General features: G+C 40.0%; 1 protein-coding gene across 3 annotated transcripts in view; it reads right to left on the bottom strand.

Moving 5' to 3' along the window:
• LOC117883293 (glypican-5-like) overlaps positions 1-22,921 on the bottom strand; it is a 622,483-nt gene that overhangs the window by 391,384 nt on the left and 208,178 nt on the right. For all 3 annotated transcript variants that reach the window (XM_034782472.1, XM_034782470.1, XM_034782471.1), the window contains exon 4: positions 2,433-2,566. In XM_034782472.1, coding sequence (XP_034638363.1) covers positions 2,433-2,566 — 134 coding nt within the window. The remainder of the gene's footprint in view (positions 1-2,432; positions 2,567-22,921) is intronic.

Genomic DNA, 22,921 nt, shown 5'->3' on the forward strand with positions numbered 1-22,921 from the left:
GTTTCACGCCCTCGAGTTCAAGAGGGCGTGAAACCGTTAAGAGGTGCCCGTGGACGGTGTGAGGCCGGTAGCGGCCCCCGGCGCGCCGGGACCGGGTCTTCTTGGAGTCGGGTTGCTTGGGAATGCAGCCCAAAGCTGGTGGTAAACTCCATCTAAGGCTACATAACAGTTAAGATATCTGCCTGTCCAAATATATTTTAACAACTCACTGCAGTTAGGATTTCATATATCAGTTATAAAATTGTATATTAGCTAAAATTGCCTTTTATTGATAACATATGCGATTAAATGACATTTGAAGAATAGTAAGTCCATCACTGTATATTTCTTGATATGTATAGCTCTCCAGTTATTTCCAAAAGCAAAGCACAAATTTTACGCAACCTGTTTTCCCACAGGTCTTGGAAAGATGAAGTCCATCCCCCACATATTTACCAACACCAGCTCACACATTAACTCCTAGTATGATGGTTCTTCATCACACCTTTCTCACTACATTTCCATAAAACATCACACTAACCAGTGAAATGTAAGGATGTGCTCTGCTCAGTTGATGTTATGATGCATACACCAGCTTTTGGCAACATTTTATAATTAGTGGCATGTTAGTTTTATTATATTTTCTTTGGTATCTATAGTAATAAACATCAAAAAGCTGCTCTCTGGTTAATTAAAAGTCCCAGGCCAGATCCTCAGATGTATAAACTGGTGTGACTCCATTGCTCATTTACACCAGCTCAGGATCTGGCTCATAGGCCAATTCCGCTAAAATGCGATTCTGAGTGAAGATAGGGAGATAGATCTCACTGGGGACAGAACCAGACCTGTACATTTAAAAAACAAATTCTGTTAGCTGTATTTCAGTTTATACTTCAGATTATTACCACTGAAATTTTAAAATCTAATTTACTTCTTACCAGCCATGCTGCTTGCTTTTTTATATCTCATGCAGGTTGTACAATGAAAATCTATTAGCCCCAAACACCAGCACAAATTGTTGTGCTTTGGTTGCAAACTGCAGAAGAATGTGATAGATAAGTACACTGTGGTCACAACTTTTTAAAAAAACAACAACAGTGTATTTGGTTTTCAGAATGCATGTAGGATTGGACAAGAATCAAAATAGATGAGGGTGAAAATCTTACAGCCTGAACTCATCTATGCAAGCACCCAGGTGGAATAAAGCTAAACTCTGCTCTCGGTCACACCAGTGTAAATCCAGAGCCATCTCCACTAACTTCAGCGAAGTTATTCTGGATTTATACTGATGTAGCAGGATTTAACTTAGCCAGTAATAAGCAACTGGAATTCTATTGTAAACTGACAATGAAATTCACTTAAATGTACCCTAGATAGGATCAGCTTCTCTAAGCCACACATGGAAGAGACACTCCACAGAGAGACATGCCCCCTTCGGGGGCACATCCTCCTTCCCCACCCAAACCCTAATCTAAGGTCCATGTGGAGGCGGGTGTGAAGACCAGGCAACTTGCGGGCAGGAGTGCATAGGCCAGGAGGGGCCAGAGAGGATGCACATCACAAAATTCCCTCTCCTCACCACGTAATTTAGGCACAGGAGAACCATGGCAGAGGGTCACCTTGGTAGCACAGCTCCTTTGTGGCTGCACGGACAGGTGGCTGGAAGGCTGGAACCAATGTGGAGGCACAGGGCCTATGTGCAGATGGACCGAGCCTTGCTCCAATCCCTGAAAATTCACCAGAAGCCCACTGCCTAATCCACTGAGAGAGGAATGTGTATGCCAAATTCTTTCCTCCACTACAGAATAGGGGAGTAACTCTGCATCATGGAAATTCCCTCCATCTCCCATCCCTTCCACCCCCCCGCCCACCAGCCCCAGCTCCATCCCATCCCATCCCATGGATGATCCATCCCAATATCAATAGTCCTTAAAGACTGGAGCAAACAGACTCCTATAGGGTAATGTGCTGAAGTCACCCAGTTTTTACTCTGGCAAAGCTCCCATTGTTTACAGTAAGAGTTTGCCAAATTGAAGACTGAGTCAATACTGAGTAATGACATCAGGACTGGCCTGCAAGAAATACTGTCAGGCTTCAACTGGAAAGCACTACAGGGACCAATTATTCCCTCAAATATATCTACGCAACTACCAGGAGAGCTAGAGCCAGCACTAGGCCTAAGCAGACTAAGCAATTGCTTAGGCCCCCGAGCAGCTCAAGTGGGCCCCTTATTTGCTTTTTATTATGTGTTGTGAGGGGGAGCCCCCAAAAGATTCCTGTTTAGGGCCCCCAATGGACTAGCATCGCCTCTGAGGAAAGCCTAGGGCTGTTGTGGGTGGATATCAGAGGATATAATTGGGTTTAAACACTCCCGCATGAGAAACAGTTAGTGCAGACTATGAGGAATAAGGTTTATTTCAATGCATTTAGATATATGTTTCACATAGGGTTACCTCCTTTTATTGTTTAGATTAGCAGAGTGAGCCATCGTGAGAGCCTGCGTTTCAGACGCGTCCTTTGCTTGCACTATATTATCTGGTGAAGGTTTTGCTTCTCTTTCTTGGGGCTGGCCACACACTTTGTCAACCTGTAACAAAGAAGGGGAAAAAAACAAATGTAATTCTGTTGTTTGAAGTAAAAAGAAGATTATAAATAGCACAGAAGCAAGTTTGTCCCTTTTGGCTGACGTGGTGTACGAGGGAATCTCTGCACCACACCACAAGAGGCTGTCCGGGGCAGAGTAAGGATGGATCCTTGCTTTCTTGGGATCAAACCCCTGCACTAGAGTGTTAATGTCAACAGGCATGGCATAGATGATTGCTACCAAGAATTTACCAGCTATTAGGACATCATGCAGTGTCCCAACTGTGTCACACCTGAAGATGGACTCCAAGAGTGAGCCTCAATCCCCTCTTCCCACGTCACAATTTCACTTTACTTGGTGACCAACCTGAAGTGCAATGTGTATGGACAGCAGGCATAAGGACGCTGCCTAGCAGGAACTACACATTGGTATAGGGCCTTTCCAAAGGACAGGGGCTGAAGAAAGTATTTCCACACCCACTTGTGTTTACCTGGCAATCTGGCCAGTGGGTATAGGGTATATGGAGTAAGGTGGATCTCTGGCCTTTATCTGGAGGCTCAGGCCCCTATTTGGAGGGTGAATAGGCTAGTTACAGAAGTTTTTCTAGCCTGTATCAGGAGGATGGATGGGGTAAAACTGGGATCTTCAGACCTTACTGGGCTTTAAAACGTAAGGTGCAAAATTATGTAGGCTCTAGTCTGTAGCAGAAGAATGGGTGGAGGGAGGGTTGTGCGTCTGGCCTGTATGAGATAGTAAGAAGTGTATTGGTGTCTGTGTTCAGAACTGCTGGTTGAACTGGGGGAGGATTGAGCCTCTAGCCCATACACGGGTGTTGTTTACCAGTCAAGACACAGGAAGTAGGTGGGTCTAGCGTAGGGTTACCATATTTTGAGCCTCCAAAAGGAGGACACTCCACAGGGCCCCGGCCCCGCCCCCAGCCCCGCACACTCCCCGCCCCACCCCCGGCCCGCCCAGCACTGCCGGTCCCCGGCCCGGCCCCCGGCACCACCGGCCCGGCCCCCGGCTCGGCACCGCCGGCCTGGCCCCCGGCCCCTGGCTCCGCACCGCTGGCCCCCGGCTCCGCACCGCCGGCCCGGCCCCCAGCCCCGCACCGCCCGATTTTCCCGGACATGTCCGGCTTTTTGGGATTTCCCCCCGGACGGGGATTTGGAGCCCAAAAAGCCGGACATGTCCAGGAAAATCCGGACGTATGGTAACCCTAGTCTAGTGATGCCTGTGGCCCACAAAGAAAATGCAACTGGCATAGGGTGAGATACAGGGGTCAGAGTTAAGGATGGTAATGAATCTTCAATTAATTTCCTCACTTTTAAACATTTTGTTTCTTTTAACTGCTGCACAGTGTTCTGTTAACATATTTTTTAAGGGTGATATTTCCAATATAACTCAATCTTAACTAAGGGTTGTCTGGGATTTATGGACAAATTTCCAAATTTGGCTACCTAAAGTTAGACACCTAAATCCACATTTAGATACTTAAGTAAAGGCAGCCTGACTTTTAGTGAGCCCTCACAGCTGCCACAGGTTCTCAGTTCAGTGCCTAGGCTCTATTGGGCACTCAAGTTTCAAAGTTTTAGTCTGCATATATTTTTTTATCCCTAGATTATTCCCTCCTAATTAAAATAGCCAACATCTGAATTTGACCCAAATTACACTGCTTATTGTAAACTAGCTTCTTCCAGGAAGGAAGACTGTGTTGGAATTGGAAGCTATCACTTTAAGAGTGTGGAAGGGGAAGCAGAGGCAGATACTAGTCCTGCTTGCAAAGTGCATACAAGCAGAGTCAGTCTGAAGAGAGCCAATTAAAGGAAGGTGGGGTGAGTTGTTTCTCTCTGCCTTAGGGAGCAGCCTGTTTTCTCCCTCTCTTTGGGGGTTCTTGTGCATTATTGTTCCGGTTTTTAAGGAAAAAAGCAGTGTTACATTGTAGCCTTCCAGCAAGAATATTTCTGTTTTTTAACTAACTTCTCTGTATATATCCTGTGAACACAACACCATTGTATGCTGGGGGTATCACAGCAGGACTAAACAAGTAGGAATCAGCAGGAGCAAATCTCTGTCGATAAAAATCAGTGCACGTTTCCATAAGCAAAATAACCTTGGGGAATCACTCAGTTCCCAGGCCGACCCATAAACATTCACCTCTGCTCTTTTTCCAACAGCCCTTCCCAAGAGGATTTTCCAAGGGCAAGGGAAAGTGAAGTTGGTGTTAACTCCTCGTGTACTGGGGTCCAAGTACTGCCCCTACATGTTATCACACTAATATACCTCAATACTGTAGTACAGATAACTAGTAATAATAGGGCAACAGCCCTCACTTTATAAGGTGAAAATTAGCATCTTTCAATATTTATTTATTTCCACGTTAAAGACTTTACAAATACATGAAAAGCAATACAGAAAAATCCATCATCCAGCATAACATTTAATTTGGTATTGGGGGCCACTGCCTCTGTCTCCTTGCTTATGCCATTTGATTATATGGATTCTTGCTGTACTGTGCATTCTGCTGCCCTTATAAAAACCCTACTGAGCCATGTCTTTCTTTCTGCTGCCTGCTGAGCATTCCTGAACATGGATGACTTCAAATATTCTCTCTTTCATCTCATCCCAGTGAGCTATGTCTCTCTCTCCTCAGCACAGGTGCAGAACAGATAAATCCACCTCCGTTTGCTCAATCCAGGAAAGTTACTGCTACGTAAGCCAAAGGGACACTTTCGATTGAGAAGTAGGCACACTGTAGATATTGAAAATGAACACTTGGGAGGCCACATGCAAGATGCTGACCAACAGTGCTAGGAATACAAGTTACTGCCTGTTCCAGTGTAAATTACTGCAGTGAATCCTTATTACGGCAATCTGATTTAAATGAATTGGATTAATTCTAACATTTCACATGGCAGCAGGAAGTGGAGCCATGCACCTGGCTCAGCAGTGGCATGTGCTTTGGCCTCACCGCATGTGGGGCATAGCTTTAAATATGCTCAAGGCAAGCTTTGTGAATGAAATATTTTATTTCAGTCTCTTCCTTTGAGAAAGCAAAAAATTAAAACCACATAATAGGAAGCATAAACCAAAAATCCCATTGAAACCTATAGGAGTCTGGGCAGATGGGTGTAAAAGCAGTTAAGTCACATTCTGGCAAAGTATTTCTTCCATCCTTTGCTCTGTACCTCAGGTCTCACACGTTGCAAAATTCCAACGTCCCCTACTGCAAACACCTCTCTAACTACACTACATCAGAAGAGCTAGGAGCCACTGCCTTTAAAAATTAGACCTGCCAAATCAAGTCTCTGACTGTGGATTCGTTTTAAGGAAGTTCTTAACTAATGAGCAGAATTCATGGGAAAACTGAAACCTTTCCCCTGTGAAATTTCAGTTGGAAAAAAAAAAGCTTTCTTTGAGGTGTTTTGGTTTGCCCCTGAAAAGTTTCAAACCCATACAAGACTTTGTTTGTGAATCGACATTTCGAGAAACAAAACAAAATAATTCACTTTGTTTTTACTTAAAACATTTCTATTTCAAAAAATCAAAATGACTTTTTTAAATCTGTGACTTCTTTTTTTTTTCAAAATTTCCTGAGGAAAAATTTAAATCATCACATAAAAAAAATCAGCTTTGTCAAAAGTGTACTTTTGGGCAGGAGAACTTCCCCATGAAATATTTAGAGCAACTCTACTAATGAGTTGATAGGTTGTGCAGTGAGATGGTAAATCTCACTGATAGTTTATTGGTTGGGGCGAGGGGGTTATTCTCTCTCTCTCTTTCCCTCATCACCACTCTGGCACTGAAGGGGAAGAATGTTACATAAATCAGCATATTACACAGCTCTTACCATGAATCCAAGTGGGACGAGCAAGATGAGGAACATAATAATTATTTATTATTTGTATAACAGTAGTGCCTGGAGGCCTCTACTGAGATCGGGCTCCATTGTGCTAGGCACTGAATACACATAGAGTAGGAGACAGCCACTGCCCTGAAGAGTTCGCCACCTAAATAGATCAGATAGGCAAAAGGAAATAGGCACCAAGAGGTGAGTGACTTGCTCAAGATCATGCAGCAGGTTAGTTGCAGAACCAAGAAGAGAACCTTGGTCTTCAGTCCCTGTTTAGTGCCCTATCTACTAGATCTACAGTATCCCTGACTCTATCCCCAGGCCCTTCCATGATTCCTGTTAGCCGTCTCTGTATTAGGAACATTTGGATTAGCCGACCAGTAATCTGATTTTAATTCTTTAATTTCTACATCTAATGTCCATTGGATGAGACATTTTTCTGCAGTCAAGATCTAGTTTTTATTGAGTTGTTTCTCCAGTAAATTAAATTTGACTCCTTGGAGTCAAAAATCATATTGTTTTGTATAAAATAATAAATGTATCAACCAATAAAAATGTGGCATGTAAAACAAAAACAATCTAGTGAGGTTGACAATAAGATTAAGGATGTTCACATTCAGAACAACACTAAAACTCTAACTAGATAAAGATAACGAGTGTAAATTAAAAAAACATTAAACATTAAAACATTGAAAAACATTAAAAACAGACATATTCAGGTTTTAAAATACCTGAAATTTATTGCTAGAAATGATTTTTCTGTTAAAGAGGCTAAAAAAGTTGAGAGTTTAATTTCTGGTGTCACTTTAACATACAACAGTATTGCCAACCTCAATTTATAAAATATAATGAGATTGGCTTAAAAATTAGATCCTAAAACAAACAAAAAATCTTTATATTTGCTTTCTGGTTTCTGAGACTTTAGGTTTCATAATTTCAAGATCTTCTCTTCCACTGTTAGGGCTAGAAACATGGAGGGGGTTGGGAGAGTTTGTATGCTTTTAAAAAAACAACCAACTAATCACCTGACTCTAGGAGTAGGATCTTTAAAGAAAACATCAAATTTTGTGAGATGGGATAAAATTGCAAGAGTTGGCAACACTTACAATAAAAACCAATCATCAGTAAGGCTGGAAAATAAAGCAAGCTTGGGATTTTGCACAACTAATTTTTCAGTTACCTCAGATATTTCTAAAATAATCTCATAGTCAACAAAGACTATTAACAACCTAGTCTTTCAAATTTACTTCTTTAAATTTCCAGACCTCAGCATTAAGCCTGCCAAACTTCAGTTACTAATAGACAAAAAGTTACATCTCTTTGTCACCTATGATAGTGCTAAGCCCTTCCTATTGTGTCATTTTAATAATAATAAAAATAAAAACTGAACCCTATTTTGTAAAGGTAAAGAACTACATTGAGAAGCTGGTATTCCTGATAAGTTGTTGCCACCTGAATATCAATAACCTTTTATGATGCCATATATTTTTCTTGGGCTTTTTGCTTTAAACGGCAAGGACTGTTAAATCCTAGTTTCTCTGATAAATGTTAGCTAAATTTTGATCTAACTGTCTCTCTTGTGTTTTCTTTTGTGGATTTCCTTAGCACAGAAACATATACTCATGTACATGAAGGATTACTTGACCGCTGCCATTTGTCCTTTATAAAAGTGATTATTTACAATTATTGCAAAGGCTTAACAAAAATAAATTGAAAAAATGTCATTCAAAATCCTTTGAACTCTCTCAGCTTGAGCAACCTTAAAAAATTAGGTCATATTTAATATACTTAATAAATATAATCAAACAAGGAGAAAATGTCATGCCCTTCTAGACTTGGAGGGAATATTATTTCCCTAAATCGGGAGACCTTTCCCATTTCAGAACACAATGTTCTCTGATTCCACAGAGGGAAGCTTTGAAATTTTAAAATATGAGATTTTCATGTGGTTAGTACTGGAGTTACTGTTAAAGCCCCTGTGTCCCTTCAAACAGCTTTCTGCCTTTAGCTATAGCCATGCAGCCCCAGTGAAATCAAGTCCAACATCTGCCCTGACAAACTTCACAATCCCAATGACTTCCAGGGGGTTGCCCAGGTGTAAACAAGAGCACTGTTTTGACTTGTATGGTCACATGGTGATAAGGGTAGAGTTACTCTTTTCATGTTGGGCTCCCCGGAGGTCTTCCCAAGCTGACTCAGAGGTCATTGATTGGCTCAAGACCATTCAGCTGTTTTTTTTCCACCTAAACCTTGCCTTGCATGTCTTGCCCACACCCAATCACTGTATCCATCTATCTCCCTGCTACTCTGATGGTGCCTGACACAGAATCCTAAACTTGTCTCAGAAACAACAGGGAGAGCCCCACCCCCCATGTGCTAACAATTCATAAAGACATTCAGCTTTAGCTGAATTGCAGGTTAACATATTATTCTCCCTTCAAAAGAGATGTGTGAGATCAATTTTGATGTTAGGTAAGCTAGAGCCAAATCCTGCAAGTCCTTACTCATTATGACTTCTCAGGAATAGGACATGGTGGACAGATCAGCTAATGAAAACCACCACTCAATGTGAAGCAGAGATACAAAAAAATTAAAAAGCAAACAAAATGTAGGGTGGATAAGGAATAGAATAGAAAATAATATTGAAAATTACAATGGTTTATATAAATTATTGGTATGTTTTTCATAAGTAAATCTCAAAGCACTCTACAAAGGAGGTTGGTATCATTATCCCCATTTTACAGATGGCAAAACTGAGGCACAGGGGAGCGGTGACATGTCATAACTAAATGCATAAATTAATTGTGAACTCATTGCCACTAGATAGCATTGAGGTCAAGAGTTTAGTACTAAAAAGCATTATACATTTATATGGATTATAAGAACATCTGCTGTTATATTAGATAGGATTTTTTTTTAAATAAGGGATACAAACCAATATGATCCAAGGCATAAGCCAGCAGAAGCAACTTCCCCCTCTGGTAAATTATTCAATAATAGTCCACTATAGAATTTCTTGCAATTTTTTTGTAACATCTGGTACTGGCCACAAGGATATTGGACTAGATGGATCACAGGTCTGATCAATTATGGGAATTCCTATATTCCTATGCAATATGGTCATTTACCTCTATGGGAACAAGAGTTAGTCNCTCCTTTGTCAGCCCCTTTGATGATAATGTCACAGTTGTTTCTGAGGCTGTGGATGGCATTGCGTTTTGTACGGCTGAGGTTATGGGACAAGTGATGTTGTTTGTCCACAATTTCAGCCTGGGCACATCTGCGGAAGCGCTCTATGTAGAGGTCCAGTCTGTCATTTCAACCATTAGGAGGAGTCCATGCAGAGTTCTTCTTCTTGTAGAGTTAGTAGGAGGGTTCCTGTGGGTCAGTGCACTGTTCAGTGGTGAGTTGCACAGACACATACTCTTACTATGTGTCTGTGCAATGCCTTGCAAAACCTCTGTTGGGGCCTATGGGTGCTATTGTAATAGAAATACATAATAGTAACAACTGTAACAAAGTTCTTAACATTTTTCATCCCGAGTTTCACTGTGGAAAAAAATTTAAGTAAAAATGAAAACTACTTTTTCCCTATCATCTAGTTTTTTTCTATTTTGCAAAGATTTAAACAGCACAGAAGCAGACATTTAAAATTCAGAGTAAATGTGCCCTTTAAATTTGATCCATTATAAACAAGCCATTAAAAACAATGAGTCCATTTTTGAAAAAAAAAGCATATCTATAGATTTTACAGGGGAGAATTTGGCCGTTAATGTATAGGTTAATCGTGGGATTATTTTAATTATTAATTATTTGCATTGTGGTAGTTTCTAGAGGCTGCAGTCAGGGATCAGGGCCCCATTACGCTAGGTGCTGTACAAGCAAACAACAAAGTCCCTCCACTGAAGAGCTTACAATCTAATTTTAAGAGAAGAAATAACTGGTGGATACAATAAACAGATGGGGGAAATCAAGACAAAAGAGATGATTATGCTCTTGAAACAGTCCTTTGTACATAAGAACATAAGATGGCCATACTGGGTCAGACCAAAGGTCCATCCAGCCCAGTATCCTGTCTGCCAACAGTGGCCAATGCCAGGTGCCCCAGAGGGAGTGAACCTAACAGATAATGATCAAGTGATCTCTCTCCTGCCATCCATCTCCACCCTCTGACAAACAGATGCTAGGGACACCATTTCTTACCCATCCTGGCTAATAGCCATTAATGGACTTAACCTCCATGAATTTATCTAGTTTTAAACCCTGTTATAGTCCTAGCCTTCATAACCTCCTCAGGAAATGAGTTCCACAGGTTGACTGTATGCTGTGTGAAGAAGAACTTCCTTTTATTTGTTTTAAACCTGCTGCCCAATAATTTCATTTGGTGGCCCCTAGTTCTTATATTATGGGAACAAGTAAATAACTTTTCCTTATTCACTTTCTCCACACCACTCATGATTTTATATACCGCTATCATATTCCCCCTTTGTCTCCTCTTTTCCAAGCTGAAAAGTCCTAGCCTCTTTAATCTCTCCTCATATGGGACCCGTTCCAAACCCCTAATCATTTTAGTTGCCCTTTTCCTAACTTTTTCTAATGCCAGTATATCTTTTTTGAGATGAGGAGACGACATCTGTATGCAGTATTCAAGATGTGGCCGTACCATGGATTTATATAAGGGCAATAAGATATTCTCTGTTTTATTCACTATCCCTTTTTTACTGATTCCTAATATCCTGTTTACTTTTTTGACTGCCGCCGCACACTACGTGGACGTCTTCAGAGAACTATCCACAATGTCTCCAAGATCTCTTTCCTGATTAGTTGTAGCTAAATTAGCCCCCATCATATTGTATGTATAGTTGGGGTTATTTTTCCAAATGTGCATTACTTTACATTTATCCACATTAAATTTCATTTGCCATTTTGTTGCCCAATCACTTAGTTTTGTGAGACCTTTTTGAAGTTCTTCACAGTCTGCTTTGGTCTTAACTATCTTGAGCAGTTTAGTATCTGCAAACTTTGCCCCCTTACTGTTTACCCCTTTCTCCAGATCATTTATGAATAAGTTGAAAAAGATTGGTTCTAGCACTGACCCTTGGGGAACACAACTAGTTACCCCTCTCCATTCTGAAAATTTACCATTTATTCCTACACTTTGTTTCCTGTCTTTTAACCAGTTCTCAATCCATGAAAGGATCTTCCCTCTTATCCCATGACAACTTAATTTACGTAAGAGCCTTTGGTGAGGGACCTTGTCAAAGGCTTTCTTGAAATCTAAGTACACTATGTCCACTGGATCCCCCTTGTCCACATGTTTGCTGACCCCTTCAAAGAACTCTAATCGATTAGTAAGAGATGATTCTCCTTTACAGAAACCATGTTGACTTTTGCCCAACAATTTGTTCTTCTATATGTCTGACAATTTTATTCTTTACGATTGTTTCAACTAATTTGCCCGTACCGACGTAAGACTTATCGGTCTGTAATTGCTGGGATCACCTCTAGAGCCCTTTTTAAATATTGGTGTTACATTGGCTATCTTCCAGTCATTGGGTACAGAAGCTAATTTAAAGGAAAGGTTACAAACCATAGTTAATAGTTCCACAATTTCACATTTGAGTTCCGCAATTTCACATGATTTCACATGATACTCTTCTATTAATTTCCCTTCCTTCCTAGCAAACAACAAAATACCATTTTACTGAGAGTGCTAACACTAACCAGAGGCTGTTTTAAACCTCGAAATAATTGGATTATTTGATGCTAAATCCTCCCCTGACACATACTCATTGAACTCCATTCACTGAAAAGGGCCTGTATGGGTGACAGCAATATTTTGGTGCTTATGACGTTACTGCTCTGTACTCAGAGCAACAGAACCACTGACCCTGAGAAAATCCAGAGGCATAAGGTACTTTTCCCGTCACCCAAAGTCTCCTCCTGGCTGCTAACTCACTGGCTGATTTCTCTTTTGTCAGTAACTTGCTGCTCAGGGAAACCTTTGCCTCAGTATCTAGCTCCCTGTTTGGTGCTCAGTCCTCTCAGTAGTGTTAGGCAAATGAGATGTACTGTAAGCTTTTGGGTGTCAGGTGTCTAGGTGTGAAGGCAAAATGTCTTGGGAGGCTATCACATTCTGGAATGCAATCCAGACCAGTGAGGGACCATGTCGCTGCGTGCTCTGTAACCCTGAGTGCCTTCAGTACTTTGCTACTGTGGCTCAGAGCCTGGAGCCAGCAGCCAGCTTGTTACACCCCAACCACATTCTGGGACCCACCAGCCTTGGTTACTACTGGCCAAGTGATCCCAACACACTCCCGGTCCCAAATTGCTCCAAAACCATGATCTCTGCAATGTCCAGCCCTTTCCTGGGCCATTCAGAGGAATAATAAGGTATGTTTGCTCCTTTAAAGAGTCAGCACCAAGCAGCTTGCCACATTAACTGGAGTTAACAATCACTTTGATTCAAACACAGTCCTGGGTTGGTTTAGATTAAAATAAAACAAGTTTATTAACAACAGGAACTAGACTAAGTGATGCCAAGTAAAAGAACTAAAGTGGAGATGGCTGCAAGCAAATAAAAGTGAAAACGTGCATCTAAAAGTCCAAAAATTAATCTAGCAAGGTGCAAGCCTTTAAGATGGTTTCTCTCATCAATCAAACTTTGCCCAGCATGGCCAATTGTCTCTCAGTCAGGACCTAACACAGAAGCACAGGTGCTGGTTCCCCTTTTCTTGCTAGGTCAAAGAAAATTAGAGATTCTTTGCACCTCTCTTCTATAGTCCAGTGAACCTTTAAAATGGATTATTCTGAAAGTTACACCCCCAAAATAAAGTTCATTCAAGTTGCGAAGAAGGAGACATGGACAGGGCCAGCTCTAGATTTTTTGCCACCCCAAGCAAAAAAAATGTGCCGCCCCAAGCTCCGAGAGTGCAACTGCCCAAGCAAAAAAAAAAAAAGGGTGGCTGCCCCTGGAATTGTGCTTGCTTTGCTGGTGCTGGTGCTGGTGCCTGGAGCCGGTCCTGGACATGGAGTCTGGCAGTGAAAGAAGTTCCATGATGGTTTCTTCTTCCCTGTGGTTTGCTGAATGCAAATTGATCTGTTCCTGCCCTCTTCAATGTAAATGAAATGCCACTTGATATGTGATTGCTAATCAACTCTGATGAAACGTGGCGGGAGGCATTGGCTTGTCCTTTGTCTGGGAGAAACCTGTTTACCCACTACCCAGGCTTGACTGGTGAACACATTTTAGTTCTGCATTTCCTTCATATTTGTATGGTTCCTTGGGCGTTTATTATACACACACCATGAAAGAATATTAATGATCAGTGTGTTGTTAGTTTTCCAATGATACCTTACATGATACATATCTGATACAGTTTATGACATTCATGAATTGGGGTACACTGAACTGGTCAGGCCATCTGAAACAGGAAATGCCAGTGAGCCCCTTGCCCTCTTGCACTGGGATGCTGTTAGGGTCACAGAGATGCCCCAGACTTACAATCCAGGCTCCTTGTCTTCCTCTCAGGGGACTATGTCCCATATATAAAATGGAATCATAATAAATGAGTGCTATTTACAATCTCAAAATATTGGAACATTATCAGTAAATCAAGAAAGCACAACTAAATTCCCTGGCTAAAAATGGGGCAGTAACTTCAGGCAGTCATTTCCTTTAAGGTTATGGGAAGATTAAATGAAAGCAGTGGTTAGTTAGACCTCAATCCTATGACAGATGTGCTAGGAAACTATTAATTACACAGATTCAAGAGAAGAAAAATTAAGAAGGAAGTTGCCTTGTAGGACCCAGTAACAGATTGGGCAAATCTAGCCTATCGAACAATAATTAAGCATTTCCTAAACTGTTTGAATTGGAAAAATTAAAAGACAAAGTCTTGTTATTATTTCAAGTTCATAAACTGTAAACTAACCTTTGCCTCTCCATTAGCAAAACAGAGCCAAAATAGCCTCTAAGTGATGCTCCTAACTGCATGGGACAGGCTCAGCCAGTCAGGGAATTAGAACCAATAGCATTGTGACCAGTGCTAGCTAATCCATCTTGAAACTCAAAAATGTTTTGCAAAAAGCTGCACTGAAATGTTTACAGATATACAGATAATTGGGGAGGAGGGAGGAGGAAAATCAGTCCCCAGTTTAGTTGCAATATTAACCTTGCACAAGAAATTCAAGCTCCATGAACTCCAAAGGAACAGGTTTCAAGTATTTAGAACTTCCCTGTGAATAATTCTTTAATGAACTCTAATGAAAAGTGAAAACTTTAATGAACACTATTACAGTATATATATATTTTAAAAACAGTTTAACCTGATGAACTTTGAGGTCAAGTTACGTTTCTAGATATCTCTGTGGAAAATATCATGTAATGAATCTGTCCATCTATCCAAAAAGGTTTAATCTATCTTCCTTTCGGGAAAAAAAGGTCAAGCTTTCAAGCGTGTCTATTTATTGGAAAAGATGAGCACTTCGCAAAGTATGACAGCAAAGTGTAGTTTGCAAATCAGCCATGAAATTGCTTATTAAAAAGTAAATGCCCCGTTATGGCTTTTTAGGCTTATGTGAATATATATTGTTTTCCTTTGCATGTCTTTTCTATGGCAGAACAGACACATGCTCCATGACATGCTGCCCTTTCATACACAAACAGTGGGTCGGATTCTGCAGTTGCTACTTGAGCAAAATTCCCAACATTTTCCACAGGTATTTTGCTCAAATAAGGAATGCAAAATTTACCCCATAGTGATTTGGGAGAGGATTTAAGGCCAAAATCAGCCACACACTTTAGAATGTGCTTTTGTTTATTTCTATTAAGCATAGGAGTTAAGTATGCTTGAATGCAACTGAAGTCCCATTGATTCCAGTATAAACATATACTGAAAGTGAAGCTCATACTCGTATTCTTCATTGAAGAAGTATAGTTTGCTGAACTGGGCCTTAGCATATATTTTGGAAATTTCATGTAAAGTCACTGTGACACCTATTTATATGAACATTTAAGAAACCAGCTGTATATTATTCTGCCTTTTCAACCGCAAAACTGTGGACTGGTAAAAGGCACATTCATCTAAACAAAATATTTTTATGGCACTTCATGTAATCTGATAGTCGATTTTTTTTTTCTTCATTTGCTTTTCAAATTGCACATAGATCAGTGTATCAAACAACTTACAAGATATCTGAATGCACACATTTCACTGGCTAGCTTTTCAGCATTTCTTTAGTGATTTAAAAAATCCTTGCTATTCAGTAGCCCTAACTGACTGATAAATACTTATCTATTATAAAAACAAAACAATATACAAGTACCAGAAGACGACAATGATTGATTTCTCCCTACTAATACACCGAAGATCACGTACTGATCATTTCTGACAGTCAGTCCTTGTTAGTGGTGACATTTGTGCTTAGATATTGACAACCTTGAAAGGATAAGCTTAATTTTATAATTAATTTCAATAATCTAGTAATGAAAGAGAATTCTATTGGGAATCAATCCAAGTGAATCACTTTAAAAGCTCTCCAAAAAATTAGATAATTCTCTAAAGTTAACATAAGAAGAAATCTATTAAAAGATTTCAATTTCATTTGATTTCCTTTTATCACTTTTGAAATTAATTTCATTAAACCAGAAATGTAATGGTACATGGTGTTTTTATTATTCATTTTCATTCTGAAATGAAAACCTTTTAAAAAATATTACTGAAGTTTCTCCTATCATGCCAAACTTAAATATTAATATGATAAAATTCATAAAAGCTTGTTCTTCCAACAGGCCAGTCTAGTAACTGTATTAGAGTAAAATGCTCTAAAGAAAAATAAAATGCATATTGCAGAACAAAGCTAAACATCAGAAACACATGCACATACACATAGGGCTTGTCTGCTTGGAAAGTTATACTGGTATAAAAAGGTATGAATTTAAACCGCTATGGTTATACAGTATAACTCCCCACATGGACAGTCCTAATTCAGTGCCTCTTCCCAGTTTAGATTCTGTGACTTTGGAAGGGGTTTAAGTTAAAATGATAAAAGCCACTCTTATTCCAGAATAAAAGTGCCCACACAAGGAAGTTATTCCAGTGTAACTATAGTGGTTTAACTACACTGGTATAATTCCCCACATAGATAAGCCTCTGGTTCTGCCACACTTACTCATGTTGCATAGTACCTTAATTCTCAAGTAGGTCCACAGTGAGACAGACTGTGAACCCCCTCCATCAAATGTGCGATCCCACACCCACGTGTTCAGTCCCATTAACTTCAATGGACTAGTCATGGTACTAACTGCCCATCAATGTGAGCAAAGGGTTTCCAATCTAGTCCATGGAAAACAATGGGACCCACTTGAAGAGTAAGGTACCCCTCAAAAGTGAGTAATTCAGACAGAATGTGGTTCTAAATTTAGGCTCCTTATTACTGATAGAGTATAAGTACACTAAGGATGGTTTCCTGCAATTATGCTGGAGTTAGAGCCCTTTGATACTAATACCTTATTGATTTGACCCAAAGATCACCACTGGGAAGCTGGGAAGTTTATTTACATGCAAAATGTTTTCTGTTATTAAAATACACTTATTTTTCCCCTTCCCTGAGGCTTGTTTTTGGTAGCTCTTTCAATGAGACCTGGAGACTTAAATTCCTGTACTTATCTACAGAACAGCTGCAGCTTGGACAGTACCAATAAAAGCTTACCCATGTGGTCTGAGAAACACTAATTTGAATGTGAAACCTTTATGGTTGAGTCTTCACTGTTGTTCATTTCTTGGCCTCTCTGGGACCACCAATAAGGGTGCCAATTAGCGACAATGCAATTGTGATTTCTGTGATCAGATAAGTGGACTGCAGCCACCAACTTCACACATAAACAGTTAACAGTTTATAACGGCTCATTGTGAACCTGATCTGGATTTGACCCAAAGGTGATTTAGAAGCAAAAGTTTCAATATTTGCTTAATTCTCTGTGCAAAACATACCCACACATTGTGGATACCATCAAAGCCTATGCTCATTTGCATTTGGTTATGAGGGTAGACAAGCAATTATTTCACTGGCTGATGCCAATATTGTTACACTGATTAGTCCAAAGATGCCTCTAAATTGATGCATCTTGTCACCACTTTTTAGGTCTGGCATCCAGAACACACTCATGAGAATTATGCATTAAGCACCAGCAACATGCTCAGTGCTATCCAATACACCTAACTGAAGGCAATGGCACTTGGATCAGGGTTTGCTAGCTCACTCCTTGACTTGCATTACTTTCACTGTCCGCATATTACTGTGTTAATTGTAATCTGCTTTTTTAGAACTTGCTATCACCTTCAAGCTTTGAAATTGGTTTAGTTGAATGTATGTCTCTCTCTACACACACTGCACCTAGTGGAGCTTATAATGAGAACTACTGCTCATTCGTTACATTATTGTCACTGTAACAACACTATAACCCTGTACTTTTTCTTGTTTTGTAAAACTATAGATGACTGGAAATGCCTCTGGTGATGTTACACTCCATATTCTGTATGTAAATATGGTTATGATATGAATATGATATAACTAAGATATACTTTATGCAAGATGGGTCTTGTAAGATATCATTGGAAAGGTTATAACTTACTGAATGTGTTTATCTAATTTTTATTCATGTATCATTTTTGTATCTGAAGCTGAGAATTTTGACCATCTTTCTCTACTTCAAATGTGCTACATTGGATGAGGCCAAACAATGTTGGTGGCATATTGAAGAAACGCACACAAGCACAAGGATTACCCCAGGAACTATGGGCAATAGAAACCTCTCAGAGATAGCTCTATTCAATGGAAACTGTTGAACCCAGGTCACAGCAAAAATGCTTTCCAGCAAGTGGGGGGAAGATATAGAAGAGGGACACTGACAACGTGAGGGGACCTCACTCTCCCTACAACAACACACCTGAAATCACCTGAGGAACAAAGACTGAAGTGTGGGAAGTGATGGTCCCAGGCTGAAAGGATTTTTAGCTGGTGTAAGAAAACCTGGGAAAGCCAAGGCAATTTGTGCCTTCAGAATCCGCCAGCCTTTCTATCACTCAGGTTGAGAATTTTCTAATTTGTATCCTACCTAGCTAGTGTACTAAGCTCAGTTTGCGGCTTTTGTTATTTACTAAGGTAATCTGCTGTGTTCTGTTTGCTATCCCTTTAACCACTTAAAATCTACCTTTTGTAGTTAATAAACTTATTTTGTTTAGCATTTAACCCAGTTTATGTAATTTCTAACGGGGGGGCAAGAAGTCGTGCACATCTCTCTTCACATTGAGGAAGAGGGCAGATTTTTATGAGCTTGCGCTGTGCAGATTTTTCTATACAGTGCAAGATGTATTATTTTGAGTTTATCTCCCAAAATGGGCATGCACATGAGTGCTGCAGGAGTCCTTTCACACAGAGCTGAATTCAGTCTGTGTCTGCAGTGGGGTGTGGCCCTACCTGTGTGTGTGCTGCAAGAGGCTGGAGAGCCTAATTCAGCAAAGCATGGAGAAGGAACCCAAGCTGGTCGAGCAAGAGAGGCTCAGTGAAATCCCAGTGGCATCCCAGAAGGGGTGTGTGACCCGTCACACCTCTCAGAATGGTTTATATAATCTGCAAGGGACTCCCTTCCAGTCTGATTTGAAATGACTATTTGTGTTTCTCAAGATTAAATCACAGGTGCCTCCAGAGAATGAAATCCAATTGTGTATCCCCAATGAAGATATACAATGCAGAGGTTTACAAGGCAAGTCCCCATTCCTAACTTTGCCCAGAATCAGATCATCATAAGTCTGTGCTGAATTATACAGCACCATATTCAAAATGTCCATTGTTGGCCAAGATTTCACCTGGTGTAAATCAGTATAACTCCATGTAAACCATCTATGTCAATTTATCTCAGCTGAGGATCTGGCCCTACATTAAGGACAACATATCATATAATGCAGTAAAAAATCTTTGATAATACATTATCTCTATATTGATGCACTGACGCAAATGCATAAACATAGTCCATCCTATGATGTGAATTATGTTGTTATAATACAATTCACTCTATAAATCAACTTACTTTAGCTAAGTGCGGCCAGATCATTTCTCTTAAATAGCCGGACCACAGATTAACAAGATTCCTGGCAGAAGGAAATCTCCCTCAAGATCAACAGAAGAGATGCTAGTCATGTCTACTAGTCAGAGGAAACGGGGACTAAACTCTAGGGAGTCTCAAGGAAAAAACTGCCTTCGTCATCCCAGGTGGGGTCAAATGACACCCTGGAAGCCAACCAGTTAAAAGGGTGCTGCAACCTTCTCCACAAAAATCAGATCAAAGCATCCTACTATAAATGTCCCGAGAGAGGCCTCACCATGTGGTACACAGAAAAAGGCAGACTCTGACCTTTCTTTTGTTAGACATAACCCTTTTACCTTGAGCCAATTGAAGACAGAACAGCACTATTATGAGCACCTACAATCCTCCTGTGATTGCCATATTTGCAAGAGGAATTATACATTGGTCAGCTGATGAGCTCAAATAAAGCACTTTCCAGCTATCGCACTGGAAGAGGAAGCAGGGTAGGATTGGTAAACCACAGGGTACTGCATGCTTGGCCTATTTTCACATGGGATTTTGTTAATCTATTTAGGCAAAGTTCTGGTCTCCAGATGGTAAGGGAAGGCAAGACACAGCATAACTGGTGGGCTGCCCTTCACAGAGCAGACAATGAAAAAAAAACACCCCAGAACTTTTCACTATGGAAGCAACTTTCTTAACTAAGAAGCAGCTTTCAGGAAAATAAATGGGGGGAATATTCCTCAAGAAGACTAAGGACCAAAACATCTAGCCTAACATTTCTCCAGCAGGAACTGCCATTCCTGAGCTGTTAACTAATTCAGATAAAGTACAAACTTTTACCTGAAATTCTAACAGAATACAAAGGGCAGTGTTATTGAGATTCCAAAATTTTCACAAAGTGTTTCTTATTGGCTTTATAGCAGCACAATGCCAGCTCCCTTAGACAATGAAAACAGTGTATTTCTGCTCACAGGATCCCCTCAGTCACTTGAAACAGTAGCTCTCAACCTTTCCAGACTACTGTACCCCTTTCAGGAGTCTGATTTTTCTTGCATACCCCCAAATTTCACTTCACTTAAAAACTACTTGCTTACAAAATCAGACATAAAAATACAAAAATCACAGTACACTATTACTGAAAAATTGCTTATTTTCTCATTTTTACCATATAATTATAAAATAGATTGGAATAAAAATATTATATTTACATTTCAGTGTATAGTATATAGTGCAGTATAAACAAGTAATTGTCGGTGTGAAATTTTAGTTTGTACTGACTTTGCTAGTGCTTTTTACGTAGCCTGTTGCAAAACCAGGCAAATATCTAGATGAGTTGATGTCCCTGCTGGAAGCCCTCTGCATACCCTCAGGGGTATATGCACCCCTGGTTGAGAACCACTGAAAGACACAAAGTACCAATCCCTAAACCCTCTGTTCCACCAGGTGTCATGAATACTGCCTAGTAAAAACAATTTGTGCAGGAGGTAAAGAAGCCATGATATTAAGCTAAGACATCAAATTAGCTGAAATAACCCTAGAACTTTTTGCGGTTGCTAAATGAACATGTCAATAACAACCAGTTCTCAGCTCCCTCAAAGAACGTCAGCGTGATCTTCCTCTTTTGTAGAAAACTTAGAAACAACAATAAAAAGAGCTATTGAGACATTTGTTAGTTTTTTTCTATGAAATTGTATTGTTTTTTTTAATTACTACTACTTGTTGACAGCAGACGACATATTTAGCAAGTTTCCTTTTGCTTTTATTTTGTCTGAACACAAATTAAGCAATTTTAGGGTAACACTAGTAACAGCAGAACTTACTCAAGCACTGTCAGAGGTATTATAACAACATACAGCATTGATACGAAGAAGCAGAGCAGCAGCTGAAATACAGGTGGTGATGAATATTCTTACAAGTCATTTCTAAAATGGTGACAAGATACAATGTAGTCTAAAGCTAATTCTAAGATTCCTCTAGTTTTTCCTAAACAAAATGTACTGTTTCTCTTCCAATGTACTATCCTTGTATTGGTGATAATGGAGCAAAGAAAGCACTCTTTTACTTTTTTTACTGCCAGCCTGATCCTACTTCCATTGTTGTCAATGGGAGTTGTGTCATTGACGTCATTAGAAGAGGTTTGGGCTATGGCACAGAAAGTAAAGCCTGACCTCTTTTGGGGCTTAGATCCAAACCCCAATAAAGTCAATGGAAACATTGGCTTTGGATCAGGCTTCTGGTTTCCAAATGTACGTGATCCTGGCAGCTCCCATTCCCAACCGGAAGTCACTAACTCTATATGTGGTGAGAGGATGCCTCTATTTCGGGATTGTTATTATTTGTTAAATAATCTGGTAAGAACATATGAACAGCCATCCCGAGTATGACAAATGATCCATCTAGTCCTGTATCCCGTCAGAGCTAGCAATTGTGGAAAGATCCATCCCTGTCTTCCCCTCCCAGCTTTGCTGTTGTTTAGGGATCTCTGATAATCTACTTTATCTTGCTTGACCTTCTCTTTAATAGTTGATACACTTGCTAGACAAACGAACAAAAAGGATATAATATTGCTGTTAAAATCTGAACTATAGATCAGACCTTTAATTTGTCATAGTGTACCTTTAGACTTTATCATGCAAAAGCTCACCCTGGTAATATATTAAGCAAAAGGCATTTTTGTGTATTTTTTCTACTTTAATTTTAGAAACCCAGGGTTAAAAAAACCAGGCTAACAGAGGTGTCTTGTTAAATTGTCTGCTTCTTGTAGAACTCTGATTGATTGTGTTGGAAATGCTATAAGGCACTGTTGTTAGTATGGCAAAGTTTGGTGACAGAAGAATGAAACAGTATGAAAATCAACAGAGCAGGAAACAAGGAAGGAAAATGTTTATTATGGAGCCATGACTGTGGCTCCATAGTTGTGACTGTCAGGTCTATTCCATTCCAAGCTCTATCTCTGACCCATTCTTTGTTAAAACAAAAACAACAAAAGGGTCCACTTCACACTATTGTATCTAGCCAAGAAGTCCTGTCATTATTTCTCAGTCTATAAACCATTTCTTCACTGGTAGCACACTGAGACATTTCTTAAGTCCATTCATGTAATTGTCTGGCCAATTTCTGGTAAAGTTGTGCACAGGGATGGGGGGAAGGGAGACTCTTCCTTTTGACCTGAAAATTCTCATGCTCAGTCAAAAAGCCGAGAAAAACTGTTGTGGAAAATGTGATGCAAATCAGACAGGCTGTTTCAGAGTTAGAGGTTATAAAAAAATTAATGTTGGGCGTAAAAATTACATGTATATCTTTGGGAGCAAATCATATCTCAGAAAAATGCTTTTAGACCCCAATCCAGCAAAGCACTTGCATAACTGTAAGCATGTGAATAATCCTATTGAAATCAGGCACTGAGTCGCTAGTG

This window comes from Trachemys scripta, chromosome 9, assembly GCF_013100865.1.
Source record: "Trachemys scripta elegans isolate TJP31775 chromosome 9, CAS_Tse_1.0, whole genome shotgun sequence".
Taxonomy (NCBI): domain Eukaryota; kingdom Metazoa; phylum Chordata; order Testudines; family Emydidae; genus Trachemys; species Trachemys scripta.